At 41.4% G+C, this 15,082-nt stretch overlaps 2 protein-coding genes across 4 annotated transcripts in view; one reads left to right on the top strand and one right to left on the bottom strand.

Moving 5' to 3' along the window:
* Positions 1-1,029: 1,029 nt before the first annotated feature.
* Positions 1,030-10,559, bottom strand: SHOX2 (short stature homeobox 2). Of its 2 annotated transcripts, none has more exons than XM_007063092.4 (5): positions 9,807-10,559; positions 6,900-7,108; positions 4,563-4,620; positions 4,136-4,224; positions 1,030-2,899 (listed from the first exon to the last, which is right to left on the bottom strand). In XM_007063092.4, the coding sequence occupies exons 1-5, from the start codon at positions 10,093-10,095 to the stop codon at positions 2,606-2,608; spliced, it is 939 nt and encodes a 312-aa protein (XP_007063154.3). In that variant the 5' UTR covers positions 10,096-10,559; the 3' UTR covers positions 1,030-2,605. The 2 variants fall into 2 exon arrangements, with proteins under 2 accessions (XP_007063154.3, XP_043378877.1); XM_043522942.1 differs by having other exon boundaries at positions 1,030-2,863; positions 9,807-10,558.
* Positions 10,560-13,385: 2,826 nt separating this feature from the next.
* RSRC1 (arginine and serine rich coiled-coil 1) overlaps positions 13,386-15,082 on the top strand; it is a 348,720-nt gene continuing 347,023 nt past the window's right edge. For both annotated transcript variants that reach the window (XM_037908129.2, XM_037908127.2), the window contains exon 1: positions 13,386-13,554. In XM_037908129.2, the coding sequence (XP_037764057.1) occupies positions 13,405-13,554 (150 nt within the window). In that variant the 5' untranslated portion in view covers positions 13,386-13,404. The remainder of the gene's footprint in view (positions 13,555-15,082) is intronic.

The raw sequence follows: 15,082 nt of genomic DNA, 5'->3' as shown, positions 1-15,082 counted from the left end.
TCAGGACGCTATCCCCAGACTTTGCATAGGGCTCCGGCCCGGGGAAGACAGACAATCCCACGGGGATTTCCTCCATCTCCTTCAGGATTCTCTAAGGTGAGGAAACTACACACCGCCTCAACACCCAGAGGAGAAAAGCTAGTGTAGGGCAGAAATGAGAGCTCCGCTCTCTGCTGTGATTTACACTTGTACTATGGAAACCATTTGGGGGCTGGTTTGTTTAATGATAGGAAACCACTGGAAGCACCGGAGCTTTTTTTGATAATTTGGATTAAATCGGTGGGTTGTGGGTAGGAATTTCTTGTCTGCACAACATTATTCAGCTGCCTTTCCCAAACCACTCCAGGGGCAGCCGAAGGACATTTTAACACGTTAATGTAACTATTATCCTGCTACGCTTACTTAAGTAAACTGATACTGCAAAGTCTTTTGTGTATTACACACAAAAGCTACAATAAAAAAAACCTAAAGCAATCTTGCCATATAAACTCTGAAACTCTTTGGCTGTAAAATGTTTCCTAGGAAAATCTTTTAGGCAGATTTTAGAAAATATCATACCACATCCTCTTTTCATCTCTGAGGCAACATTAGGAATACTGACTACAAAAACAAGGGAGAGAACATTTTCCAAAAATGCAAATTCTCAGGGTTTCTGAAATGAAAAATATTTTGACTCATTACACTTTCCCCAATTTTATTACCTAAAGTTTTTAAAGACCCAAGTGCTATATTATTTCCATCTGCCTATTTTTTAAGCCAGAGTCAAATGAAGTATTATTCTTATAAAACTCAGATTCTGATAAACTAATTTAAAAGTGGCCTTTAAGGATACATAGGGACGAACGGTCCTTCATCATTGTGCTGTGCATTATAGATTTGTTGCATTTTCTAAGAAGCAGAAAGAAACATGCACGCTCTATAAAGGTATAAACACAAAAATGGAAGAATGTCACTGATTATTTAATATTAACAGTACCAGAAGTGACGTAAACCCGTCAGCTAAAACTTTTTTCATTCAATAGATCGCAAAGTGTCTTAATTTCATAACTTGGCACTTATTGAAAATTGTGACGTCAAAAAAGCATTAACAAAGGTGAAGCAAACCTGAGTGAAACAAAATATATTGTACTGACAACAAATGTAATGAAATAACAGAATCTTTTTTCGTTTTTTTAAATAACTTAAAATACACTAGAAAAAATACGGTGAATATAAATAATTTTGTTTTCATGGAGAACAAATAGTTACAAAGCCCGTTCATACCAAAGTTCACGTAGAAGAGCTTTCCCTCTTTCTTGGCAGAAAAGTACTGAAGTCGTGAGGGTCTGATGGCAAGCTGGGATACAAATCACCAAGATACCCCAGATTAAATATCTATATGCCTTTCAAATTTAAAAAAAAATCACAAGATTACTTGAATAGATACACCTTTATGAGATAAAATGTAAATGTTTGACAGTCAACTATCAATTCACAAGTTATAGCCAAAATAAACTTTGTTCGTGTGTATCAACATATTTTACATGTACCTAGTACCTATTATTGGAATTTAACATTGTGTGGTTGGGGAATTAAATACAGTTTTTGTCCTGAGGACATCAGAGAGCCTGCAAAAGAGAAATACTCCTCTGTTCTCATGCTTTCTGATCGCCCCTATTTCAGGAGTGGGACCGCAAACAGCCAACAAAGATGTGAATGAGAAAGGTAGTGGTTGATCTCTCTCTCTCGCTCGCTTTCTCTTTCCTCCGAGGTTAAAAATATCAGCCACATTTGTTTGTCTGTTCTGTTTTTCTACTAAAGATGAGGGTGAAGTGCAAGTGAATCAAAGGGACGCCATCAATGAAATACAAATACATGCAACCCGGAATTCTGCTGAAAGAAATATCCCGGACAGTTTCCCATTAGAAATTCTCAGAGAAATCATTGTCTCTTTTTCTTATTCTTCTTCTCTTCTTCTCACTATTTCCAGACGTGGTTGTTAAACTCAAGTATCTGATGCAACGTGAAAGGAGGCCCGCCTCTCTTATCAAATTTCTTGTATTAAAGTGAACTTCGCAGAAAAAGGTCAGTTTCAAAACCTGTGAACTTCCCAGCTGCGTGTCTATTTCATCTAATTCTTTAAATAAGTATATATCTTCCTTCAGTTTCTCGTCTCTCTTTCTTTTTTCTCCATTTAAAAAAAACGTTAAAGTTGTTTCTTTTTGTCTCCCCTCTCACATCTCGATTTCCTTTAATAATATTTATTTCTCTTCATATTTCTTAACCTACGAAATACCTCACAGTGGTTTTGTTCCTTTCCTTTGTTTATTTATTTTTGTTCTTTAAATTGATTTTAGAAATCTGGTCTCTCTCTTTCACACACACACACACACTCTCTCTCTCTCTCTCTCTCTCTCTGGGTGTGTTTTGTTTTAATGTCTCTGTTCTTTCCAGCCTGGTTCTGCGTGTGTTTTGCATTAAGTCATAAATAGGACTCGACCCACAGAAGTCATTAGCCTTTCGCTTGTGTTTGCAGTGATGTGTTGTGTTGTGATCCTCTGGACTGTGTGATTGCAGTGTCCCCAAGAGGTGGTCGTGGAGGGGGAGAGGGGGACGTGGGGAGGAGTCACAGCCCTAAAGCAGCCGCGTGCTTTTTGGCTTTCAGTCTGAGGTCAGCGATGCTGGAGTTCTTGCTGGTGGTCTTGGCCGCCGCCGCTGCTGCCACCACCGAAGCTGCTGAGGCGGATTCCGCGGCCAGTGTGGCCAATGGCAGGCCGAAGGGCGGCGCAGGGAACATCATGTAGGGGGCGTGGGCGGCCAGGTGTGGGTGGAGGTGGTGATGTGCGTGTGCCACGGCGCTGTCCAACTGCAGCTGGGCCTGAACCTGAAAGGACAAGGGCGTCACGTTGCAATGACTATCCTAAAGATGTAACAAGAATAAAAACAAAGCATTAACACACCTAAGCGGGGCTGGGAGTGTAGTCTGCCTGCCTGTGTCTGTGTGACAGTCTGCCTGTGTGTGACAGTGTGCCTGCCTGTGTGACTGTCTGTGTCTGTGTGACAGTCGGCCTGCGTTACAGTCTGTCTCCCTGTGTCTGTGTGACAATCTGCCTGCGTGTGACAGTGTGCCTGCCTGTGTGACTGTCTGTGTCTGTGTGACAGTCGGCCTGCGTTACAGTCAGTCTGCCTGTGTCTGTGTGACAATCTGCCTGCGTGTGACAGTGTGCCTGCCTGTGTGACTGTCTGCTTATCTGTGTGAGGGCCTGTGTCTGTGTGACAGTCGGCCTGCATTACAGTCTGTCTCCCTGTGTCTGCACGACAGCCTGTGTGGCAGTCTGCCTATGTCTGTGTGACAGTCAGCCTGCCTGTGTGACAGTCTGTCTGTGAGTGTGCCTTGCAGTGAGTGTCTGTGTGTGAAAGGGAAGGAAACTGTGTTCTTGCCCTAGAGTTTTTTTTTGTTTGTTTGTTTTTTTAATATAGTAAAAACATGTCAGAGTTAAAGGCTGTCTCGCCCAGCCTTTAATACAGGCTGATAACAGCAATCTGGAAGAAGTCAGAAGGGCAGGCAGCCCATTTTATATGGAGGCAAACATCCCCCTAACGATTATTATTTTATTATCATTAGCCCACCGCTGGCTTGAGATGAGGGGGTGGTTTTTTCCCTGGTTGTTGGAGTGGAGGAGGAGGTGTGCGTGTCTGGATGGCAGTGGCGGTATCCGGTGGGATTTGGCTCCACAGTTACGTAGTTAGCTATTGTTGTTGGTTTTCTTTATATAAAAAGGGAACTCCAAACCAGTTTTACTTTCTCCTTTAGACACACTTTCATTCTTCAGCTGTGCATCAGAATCGGCAAACTTTGGCTGAAAGGACGTTCCCATGTAACCCTCAGAGTGCAATCTTTTCCTGCATTTTTAAAGAGCCAGATACTGCCCTCCATCCCCAGCGGCGCTTTCACTGATGACAGAGAGTTGGGCACGCAGATCTGGAGAAGTGTGTGGCTTTTTAAAAAGTGTATTGTTCCCTCTATATAATCACTGTATAAATATTGAATAGATGCTGTCAACAGTCATTTCATATAGGGAGAAAAGGCCTTATCCTAAAAAAGGGGGTCACTCATTTGCACTTTATCGTTACAAGTAGGTTTTACTGTACTTGCCTGCTGAAATGGCATCCTCAAAGCGCCTACATTGACATATGGTGCAACTCTGCAAGCTTCAAATTGACTGGCTGCTCCTATAAGAACCCCTGCAATAATCAGCAAAAGAAAGACATAAATATCGGCTTAGCCTTACTTTGCAATAAATGATCTTTGAATTCCAGAAATGTATACTGTGCAAACTACAGTCTTTTGCTTCCAACATTTCTTTCTGCCAATACATTGATACAAGTTTAATGCCATTTATAATCAATAATGTGTTATAATAGTTTTAATATAATATAGGTAGCTTTCATATTAGAACATATATCCTACAAATCTGGAGCCCTAGGTGTTTCTCAGCAGGAACGCTCCTTCTTTACTGGTATTATCGATACTGTATAATTCTTTTCAACCTAAGCCTCTTTTATGATATCAGAAAGCATACCTTTATGAAGCTGATTTTCTTGTTTTCTACATTTAGCTCTTCTGTTTTGAAACCAGACCTGAGGAAAAAGAAAAATAACCTAGATACTATACTAGAAAACCAACATTAAAAGAGAACCAACACAAAAGAGCACATTCGCGTGCTATAAGAATTTTTTTTACCGTTATGGCAAACAGTTGATTTGGTTTGTATTGGACAACCCAGATTTACAAGTTTAGAAACTCAGAGGCATCACGAAAATAATAAAAATATAGAAAATAGACATTTGCAGCCCGTACTAGTTCTCGCTAAATTACTTTCTTAGCCCTGGTTTCATCTTTCCACATTAGAGTCCCAAATGACCTAAATCACTCCCTGATATCTAATACTAACTTGTGATAATGGGTTTAGATGTTTGCGCTGTAAGACCTGAGAAGAATGTGCTCATTAATAGCCTGTAATATTAATTAGCTTTATCTTCAAGAAAAACTAAACACCAAAGCATTTAATGACTCACTTTTGGGGGGTAATTACTGTCATAAAAGCTTCACTACAAAGAAGTTTAGAATTTCTCTGTTCCTCTGTGCAGTGGAGTGTAACACAGAAGCGGAATAATTGTCTCATTATTATGATAATCTAATATGCTTCTATAGAAAAGTCTGCACCTTAGGCAAGAAGATACTTTTACTATTGGATATAGAGCTATTGAAACAAATTCAATAATAAAGTTCTACTTCCTTAAAGAGAAGGAGAGAGGGTGTTTTAAAACATTTCACTTTTATAAGAGAAACCTCTGCATCTCAGAAGCCACGGCACCAAATAATCTTTCCCCAAGGCAAAAAACAAACAAAACAAAAAACAATCTTTTCTTGAGGTCTACTTTGAGTCAACTATAAATATGAACACACACCCCAGCCTAGAATTTATTTTGGTCAAGCTAAAGCTGCTCAACACCCACGCTCACTTCCAGTCTCTCATTTAAAAGGTACATTCCATAATTTACAAATTAGTGGAGAAGCAAAGTAAAATATTATTGCAAAGCGTTTTCCGGAACCATGTAAAGGGAATGGGCTTAATCTATGTAAATCTCTAAAAGTTATTATGCACCCTGCGATTTGACATAATAGTAGTGTGGATTAGGTGCTACAGTGGTATTCTTTGTCCACTAGAAGGGAATCATCTCCTTTAAATTTTTCACCGAGAAGTTGGGACTTTTATCGTTTTGGGTTTTTTGAAGATTTGTTCAGCATAAATAGGTGGCTGCCTCCGCGGAAAACAGAAAAGCAGAGAAGAGTAAAAGGGAAGGCTCGTTTGGTGAGGCTGTGATGACAAAGGCTGCTTATTATTACTTTTTTGGTTCAATGTGACCGCTCTGGTTATGTCCTTATCCTATTACAAGATGCAGGGAAACCCCATAAGAATTGTGTGCATAGTTTGGTGCAGATGGTGGCCTATAAGCACGAAGATAGAGGGGGAGTATCTGTTACAGCAGTACTTTCAAACATCTGCAGATGTTTGGGGCCTAAAACTGCTCCATGTGTTCCAACAAATAATGACCATCATTTTCTCTTATTTTATTATTAGAAGGGAAATACACTGAAACAGCTACATTTGTTCTCATTCGAGAAGTCACCTTCGGCTCTCCATCTGGGTAAAGCCCCAGAGCGCTTGCCCTCTTATTTATTGCAAGTTAGGTGAAACTAACCGGAGAGAGCTCAAGAGCTGATTTTCAAAACTTCCAGAGAGAAACTTGAAAGTAAACGTCCAGGTAACTGGTTTCGCTACTATCTACAGAAGAGTGATTAAAATAGCTTGATATTTTTATTATAGATTATATTTTGAATAATGCTGAACAAAGCCACTTCAGCAAAACTTGTTCACCCTTTCTGTGGCTTCGCCTAAGATTTAAGAACCACCGGTAAAAACTGACCGTAAAATTTCCTCACTTAGCAGTTGCTAATTTAGTTTATAGTCAGTACATCTATAAACTTAATTGGTACATCCGCCTGGTAAACCCCGAGACAGGAGCAGACTAGGAAAATTCACGTGAACAAAACATCCGTTGTAATTCTTCCAGTCAGCCAAAAACGAAACGTTGTTTAAAATCCTTATATGTAAGAGGCACTAAGCTTAGGAGGACATAACCCATAATAAAGCACGCAGCAATGGTTCACTCAGATGCTGGGAGCAGTTCGGCACTGGAGTATCTTTTCTGGCCATGGACAGCATCTAAATGGACATTACAGAATTTGTGAGTTAAAAGCCTTTCATCAGGTACGGCAGGTTCACACGCAATGCTGTATCACAACTAAATTACGCACAGAGACCCACATGTTGCAATAATCTTTGCTACCCTACCTGCACTCTGGCCTCGGACAGTCCCAGCCTCTGGCTCAGCTCTTCTCGCATGAAGGCGTCCGGATAGTGGGTCTCATCGAAAAGCCTCTCCAGCTCGTTCAGCTGCTCCAGAGTGAAATTAGTCCGGCTTCTCCTCTGCTTGATTTTAGTCTGCCCTTCGTCCTCCATCACTTTCGCATCCTCTTTGCGATCCTTCAGCTCTGGGGAGACTGAGCGTGAAACAAAACAATCAGACCACCCTTCACCGGAATTGCCAGCGCGGGCGTGGGATTTGGCCACTCCAGTTTTTATTCTTAACTTTAGGAGGAAAATGTGCTTGGCTTGAGGAAAAGGAAGGAGAGGAGAGTCAATGGAAATGCTAATAATCACGCCTCAAAACAGATTATGGCCAGCTACATTTTAAAAGGATATTTGTTTTAATTCGGAATGAGATTTTGGGTCAGCGCTGGGTTTCCTATTAGCATTGCTGGTCCTCTGGAAGAAAAGGCGACAACAAAATACTTTTCACGAAAAGGCCTTATTTCCAAATGTATTTAGGTTAAGGATTGACCTGTGTGGGTGAGCCAAACCAGGCCATTGATTTACATCTACATTTTCGAGCCCCTCAGCATAATTTCAGTAAATCATTGCAGAGTCAAACTGTGACCCTTTTAAATCATCAGAACTGTCAAGCAATCTCTCTCTCTCTGCAAACTTGCTGGCTTTATTTACGAATAATTATTTTAAACTAGACCCATCGAGGCGTACGCAGGAGACAAATAGCAGGGAAATGCCATGCCCAACAAAATATAACATTGCCCCGCAGGAACTGAGGCCAAGTTAAGGTCGGCCCCATTAACTTCAGTGTCATTTTGTGGGAACCTCTTACCAGCCTGTCGTTGGACAGTGGCAAGAGACACGCCATGTTTGAATTACCCTTGGTACAAATGTAAAGCTGCGTATCATTTACCTGTCATTATTTATTGAAAATCAAAACTAAAAAAATCAAGTCGCGATCTCTTGGTGAATTAGTACCTTAAATATCACAGCAACAGGTTTAAGTGGTAAATCTGGCATCCGGACTGTCTCTGGATTGTTTAATGGCTTTCATGCTCTCAGCACCTCCAGTGTTTAATAAAACATGCATTTGTCTTTTCTGAATTTACATATGCTGAGGGTTCTTGGTGTTTTTATTGGTATTGTTTAATTTTCTGTTGACTAAGCACTTTCAGTTGGCTACGCATATAAATTAAAATATCACTGAGTGACGCTATTTGTACAGTTCATTAATATTTGCAGGGCTTCCTAACAACCAGTTGTGTCTGTAATTGCACTTCTTCCGAATCCCTGCTTCCTGCTGCAGTGCTGTGGGATGGGATTTTATTTGCGCATCTGAAGTCCAGGATTTGTTTAGTGTGATCGCAGCTCTTTATAACCCTATGATCGCTATCAGAATTTGTTTATAAAATCATTTCCGGAAGTTGTTCTCAATCGAGTTCCGATCTGGAGAGAAATACTTCTTTGAACAAAAGGTCTGAAGTAAACAGTCCCTAGATATTACATCCTCATTTTAAAACAAACGCAGCCATTCAAATGTTGCTGACATCTACAGTGCTCTTTGAATAAGCAAACGGGATGTCATTTGTGCTTCTTATAACATTATTTTCTTCACTCAGTCTCTCTATCTCTGCATATATACATACACATATAGGCAGACAGATAAATCCAAACCAGAAAGGGCAATAAAAGGGACTCCTGGTATAATACATGCTTGCATTGTAACTATTAGGTGTTTTTTTTTAAAACAAATGTTCATTGTGTATATATATCCCTAGCATTTATATCCAGTTATGCAATTGGCTGTCTTTTAAAATAAATGTACTACATTATATAAAATATTCCTATTTAATGTCACTTGTTTTAATGCATGTTTTAAAAATAATCTATCATGAAAATATATCCTTATCAATATCTGGTCAATAATGTATAAACATTAAATATACTTGATATAGATACTCACAGCTTTTCAAACTTTCAACTATACTATGGGATTTTTCAGCTTTTTAAATATAAATGGATTAATATATGTAATGTAGCTTTGGTTCCTACCACAATAACTTCCCGTTATGTTCTAATCAGGAACAGATCATGTTATAAACAAGTTAATTGCATGCTTAAATATTTTAATCTAAACTTCTAGGCATGCCACATATTTTCCTTAATTGGAAAAACATGGAAAGACACCCATTAATGTATATCAGACTCTCCAAATTAATGGTATTGTTTAAACCCCTGGATTCGTTAACGTGACAGTCAAGTTTAAATCTGCCAAATTGTCTTATGCAAATACAACATATATACTGCAAAATGTAAGTAGTTTTGGCACAGCAGCCGACTAACCTATAAGCCTGAATAAGTAACCCGATTGTGTGGTGTGATTTACACACTTATTGTTGGAGAAAACACAACAAAAGTTCATCGAGAAATAAAGCCTGATACAGTCACCGTCAGCCTGGTCTGGAGCAAGCAGCCCCCGATGGATCAAGTGAAGGAGAAAAGAGACAGGAGAAAGCTATTTTCTAGAATCGCAAAAGTCTTCTACGCAATGGCTCTTTCCAAAATCGAAACACTGGGTTGTCGGTTCCCACCCGGGCAGAGGCTACAGCTCTGAGCCCTGGTCAGGGAGGACACACTCATTCTCCTGTAACTTTCACCCCCGCTGCAGAGCCCGGTGCCCGGGCCAGCCAGGAGAGCTACATTTGGGGTTCTTTGAGCAAACATTGTGGGAAAACAAAACCGCCCACCCCCCTCCCGTTTCTCCCCCAAACAACCGTCTGGTTATTGAACTCAGTCCCCCAGCCTGGCCCACGTTCCCGGGGGATGGGTGGGAGAGAAGGGGGCCGCGGGGTGCATGGGGTTTGCCTTTACCCTCGCTGAGTTTGGGAGTGCCCGCGTCCCTGGCTCTCTCGGCGGCGCCCATGTCCAGCTCTCTGACTGGAGACCGCGCTCCGCCTCCTCCTCCGCCGCCGCCGCCTACTCCTCCTGCTCGGACCGCTGGGCTGCTCACGTCTTCCCGGCTGGGCTCGCTGGAGCCGCCTGACTCCTTGGCTCCTCTGACAGGTCCACTCTCCAGAACCTCCCTGTACGTGATCAGCTCCTTTTTCTCTTTCACTTTCTGATCAAACGACTTGGAGACAAAAGCTGTAAGTTCTTCCATCGCCGATTCTCAGGGCTCCTTCCCCTTGTTTCTTCCTCTTACTGTTCCAAACCCCCCAATAACACATCAATGGAGTGGGAAGGGGAGGGGGGCAGCTGCAATGGGGCCGGAGTTAAATGGGAGCTGATGTTTCCCAACTGGAGCGATCTTGTTAAATGTTAAGATCTTTGACAATTCTTCCCGCTAAGAGTTCAGATCTGATAGTGATGTTGGTATTGAAGTCGCACTATTTATACTTTGCAAAGCCTGCCCCTTGTTCTGAGCAAATTACCTCCCCTTGGAACTATGAATGAACCCGCTTCTCCTGTATCAGTCCAGCACGACCAAGGAGAAAGAGCGAGACAGAAAGATCGCTACTCCTCCAGGTTTCAGATCCTTGTGGCCAGGGCTTGCTATCGGCCATTAATCCAGGATTGACAAGAATCCCTAATTAATTTAATTAGGCGTGGATCCTGCGCTAGTGTCCTGAGTTAGTTAAACACAGGGGAGATGGGCAGGATCTGCAGGGGAGTGGCCAAAATGAAAAATGACAAGTCTGCTTGGAGAGAGGACAAGGAATGGGGGAGCGCTTCCTACAGATGTCGTGTATACACAGCACACAGTACTAGTCCTGCAGGTAACACTGTCCGAGGGAAGAAACAGCTCTACCAAGAGATTAGTGCTGTTTTGGTCGGTTACAATTAACAAGAGAAAGAGAGAGAGTGTGTTAATTTGAAAGGTTGTGCGGTTGGTTTGTCAAGATATTTCCCAAGCAGATGCTTACTGACACGCCAAATGTAAAAGTGTGTCTGAGTCGCTGGAACGGGTGATAGGCAATATACGGTCTTGTACCCACGAAGTAATCTTGCCCCATGCTGTTTCTTTGTATCACATTATTATTACGTTTGCGTCAATAAACCTCCCCAAAGGAACACAGTTAGTTACTTTTGTGTTAAGAATCCGATGCTTTTGTTCTAAATTTGTTTGCAGTTCGAATGTGTTTTATTTATCCCGCAGGACTGAGAAGAGATACATACAGTTACTTTTACAGGTTTCTGTTGTAGTAATTAAGTCAACACTGAAAATACACCTACGTTTTGGGAAAACTCTCCCGGATACTGCATATTGCTAATATGAGTTCATTTCTGAAGACGGTTTTTCATAATATGTGAAGAAATACTATATTTAGTATTAAATTTTTAATTGTTATTTGTGTAAAGCAAATGGAAATGTGCAAGTTACAGGGTACTTGATGATTCTATGTAAACATTAACACATTACGTACGTGACAGGAAAGCTTGAAAAGTTCCTCCTAAAATAGTAACAGAAACACACAAAATTATAAAAAAATGTAGTTAAGAATGACAGTGCAATCCTGTCATTAACATTTTTATATGGCAAATAGAGGAATCAGATTAGACCGTATTACAGTATTTATTGCTAATACTGCTTTGCTATTGTTGTTTAAATCCTATTTAGATAGTAATTTCATTGACAGGCTATTTAGGATGCAGCTATTTTACACTTTTAGTAGAGTTCTAATAAATTATTCAAAATTGTTTAACTCTTGCTTATGTATTGATTTTTCATTTGACCTCTTGAAAGACGACTTTACATAAAAGAGTGTTTATTTACTATAATAGGTATAGTATTTAGAATTTAATTAGCATTTCTCAGATCCAGTTATGTGTGTATTACATACAATAGGCAATAAATTACTTTTACTAAGTTTTAGCATTTAGAAGACAAAACTAATCAAGACATCATTTTGCCTATTGAAATACAGAGTACTTTTAGTTTAGTCTGTTCAGACTGACAGTCTTGATATTGTAAAGTACTGGTCTTCAAAGGAGCAACGGAAACATCAGTATGTAATATCGATTTTTGAGATTGTTTGGGAAGATTGTTATCACTGGCCCAATTAAATGAATTCACAATTATTCTGAACTACAGAAATATGACAAGATGTTACTGTTAAAGTAACAAAGTGAGCCGAAAAGAGAATACGTTCAAAATACTGAACTTTAGATGTTGTTAATCCGTGGGAACACATTTCTTTTTGTTTCCATAGTTTATTCCACTTCCGGCCGTGGCAACACAGATTCTAATTCATACATATAAAACAGAAGTAAAACTAAGAAAATTTTAAATACCAAACAGTCTCAAAACTTAAAAGTGAAATAAGTGTCTACAACATACAACTTGTGTTTTTGGAAATAATGTGGACAAATCAAAGTTGTCTGTACATGAATGTATGCTTGAAGGGTTCATTTAAAACGTTACATGTTTGAGGCAGGAATTTTGAGTTGATGCTTAGTATTATAAACAAGCTAAGCAAATACTAAATTGCTCTGCAAATATTTAAATTATTACCATAACTATTCGCATAGAAAGCGTTTACCTCCCTTATTCTTCCCAAATATGTGTACTCAGTGTGTTCTGTATCTTTCTGTGGTAGAGAAAACAATGAAAAAAGAAACAACGTATTTTTTATAATACATCCAAAGTCTGCAAGTCCCCCCCATCTAATCAAGTTTTTTTAAAAAAGTTAAGTAGGGGATCACTTGAAACATATTTCCCTTATAAATTGGAGACTTGGGCATCGTTTTAACAGGACTAATTAACTGAACTGTTTTACTTAATCTCAGCTGTCTGCGAATAACTGAAGATCGTGTATTGCAGGCAGTTTTAAAACTCAGCCCTCTCTCCCACGTACCCACCACCCAGAAGCGACCCAAAGCACACAGCAGCTACTTTACTCCACCACTTCAAGTGCTTTGCCTTTATGGCAGAGGGGAAATGGATCTCTCTGCCAGGGAAAAAATATGTCAATATAGTATGTATTCCAGGAAATACTGAGCCTCTTTAATTACTTTTGGCTTAAATGAAAAACTATAAATTTTATTTCTCCCCCACCTTCCTTCCAACAGCCCCCTTCTCCTCCTCCGTCAAACACCACGAGTCAAAATAGTCTCTTAAATGAAAAACTAATTTGCACCCAACCTCAGAAGCCCATCACCAGCTCCAGAGGAAGGAGAAACGCAGCGTTTTGAGGGAATTTGCAAATAAATCATTGCGATTTTAATCATAGTGCACCCATAGAGACCGAGCCCAGTGATTTATTCCAGCATTTTTGGCGAAAGAAGGAACATTAATTTTACCACTTTTAGCTGCATTTAAAAAAGCCCGCACAGGCCCAGTGAACATTAATTAATTAATTTGTTTGTATGATTATTATTAGGATGATCATTGCTCTCCTCAGTGGAGAGAAGTGCAGAAGCTTTAATCGATGTTTTCTGCATTCCCTAGCCCTGCTGCCCGCCTGGCTGAATGGATGAGCTCCGGGATGGTTTGGCCCTGCCTGGCTGCGGCACCAGGAAGGCGCTGAGCTCAAACCAGGGAGCCGCGCCGCGCCGAGCCGGCGGCCCCAGACTCGGCCTTTTCCGGCCTCTCGCTCGCTGGGCCGAAGGCGGGATTCAGGTAACGTGGCTGGGTCGGGGCCGCCTCGCCGCCGCTCTCTGGGTCGGCGGTGCCGGGGGCTGGTGCTTCCCCGGCGACTGGGGGGGAGCGCCGGGCTCTGCCCGCTCCGCGGCCTGGTCCCTGCCGGCTGGGGAACGGGGCCGACCCGCCCCAGCACCCAGGGCTGCCAGGCCGCCTGTTCCGCGAGGGGGGAAGTGGGGCCAGCACCAGTCACCCGCCCCTTAGGGAGGCCCCCATTTCTCAGCCCCTCCCCCCCAAGGGGAAGCGAGGCCAGCGCTTGTCACTTGCCCGCTTTTTGGAGACTCCTGTCAATTTTCAGCAGGCTCTTAAGCAGGGATGCAGGAACAATTTGTGTAGTGGGGGTGCTGAGAGCCATTGAACCAAACTGTAAACCCTGTTTGTAATGGAATCCACCTCAAGCCAGGGGCGTGCGGCACCCCTAATTCCAGCACCTGTGCTCTTAAGTGGAAGCAGGGCATCCTCCACATCTTTTGCTCCTACTTACATCCCAGTGAGTGGGATAAGCTTTTTTTTTTTTTTTTTTTTAGGGAAATAGGGCATGCTCCAGTTATATCCAGCTGTAAAGTGCTCCCCTATTTTGTTTAAATTTTGCTGGAAGCATTTATCTTCTTGTCTTTGGTCAGACCACGTCACACGCAACCACCCTTGAATCTTTCCATTTGCTCACATTAGTTCATGTTGTTCCATTTTGGTCCACATCATCAAGTTGAAAGAGACACATCAGTTTAAAGAAAAGGAGTACTTGTGGCACCTTAGAGACTAACAAATTTATTTGAGCATAAGCTTTTGTGAGCTGCAGCTCACTTCATCGGATGCATGTAGTGGAAAATACAGTGGGGAGATTTTATATACACAGAGAACATGAAACAATGGGTGTTACCATACACACTGTAAGGAGAGTGATCAGGTAAGGTGAGCTATTACCAGCAGGAGAGAAAAAAAAACCTTTTGTAGTGAGAATCAAGGTGGGCCACTTCCAGAAGTTGACAAGAACGTGTGAGGAACGGTGGGGGGTGGGAGAATAAACATGGGGAAATAGTTTTACTTTGTGTAATGACACATCCACTCCCAGCCTTTATTCAAGCCTAATTTAATGGTGTCCAGTTTGCAGATCAATTCCAATTGAGCAGTCTCTCGGTGAAGTCTGTTTTTTGAAGTTTTTTTGTTGGAGAATTGCAACTTTTAGGTCTGTAATCGAGTGACCAGAGAGACTGAAGTGTTCTCCGACTGGTTTTTGAATGTTATAATTCTTGACATCTGATTTGTGTCCATTTATTCTTTTATGTAGAGACTGTCCAGTTTGGCCAATGTACATGGCAGAGGGGCATTGCTGGCACATGATGGCATATATCACATTGGTAGATGTGCAGGTGAATGAGCCTATGATAGTGTGGCTGATGTGATTAGGTTCTGTGATGGTATCCCCTGAATAGATATGTGGACACAGTTGGCAATGGGCTTTGTTGCAAGGATAGGTTCCTGGGTTAGTGTTTTTGTTGTGTGGTGT

The sequence above is a fragment of the Chelonia mydas genome, chromosome 9, assembly GCF_015237465.2.
Source record: "Chelonia mydas isolate rCheMyd1 chromosome 9, rCheMyd1.pri.v2, whole genome shotgun sequence".
Lineage (NCBI taxonomy): Eukaryota > Metazoa > Chordata > Testudines > Cheloniidae > Chelonia > Chelonia mydas.
This window is presented reverse-complemented; position numbering and strand designations above follow the sequence as displayed.

Excerpts from the sequence above, each read along its gene's own strand:
- SHOX2 (XM_007063092.4), bottom strand. The coding sequence starts at position 10,095 with ATGGAAGAACTTACAGCTTTTGTCTCCAAGTCGTTTGATCAGAAAGTG. Across the intron at positions 4,225-4,562 it reads AGAAAATCAGCTTCATAAAG|GGGTTCTTATAGGAGCAGCC; the intron begins GTATGCTTTCTG and ends TGATTATTGCAG. Across the intron at positions 2,900-4,135 it reads TGAGGATGCCATTTCAGCAG|GATAGTCATTGCAACGTGAC; the intron begins GCAAGTACAGTA and ends TTACATCTTTAG.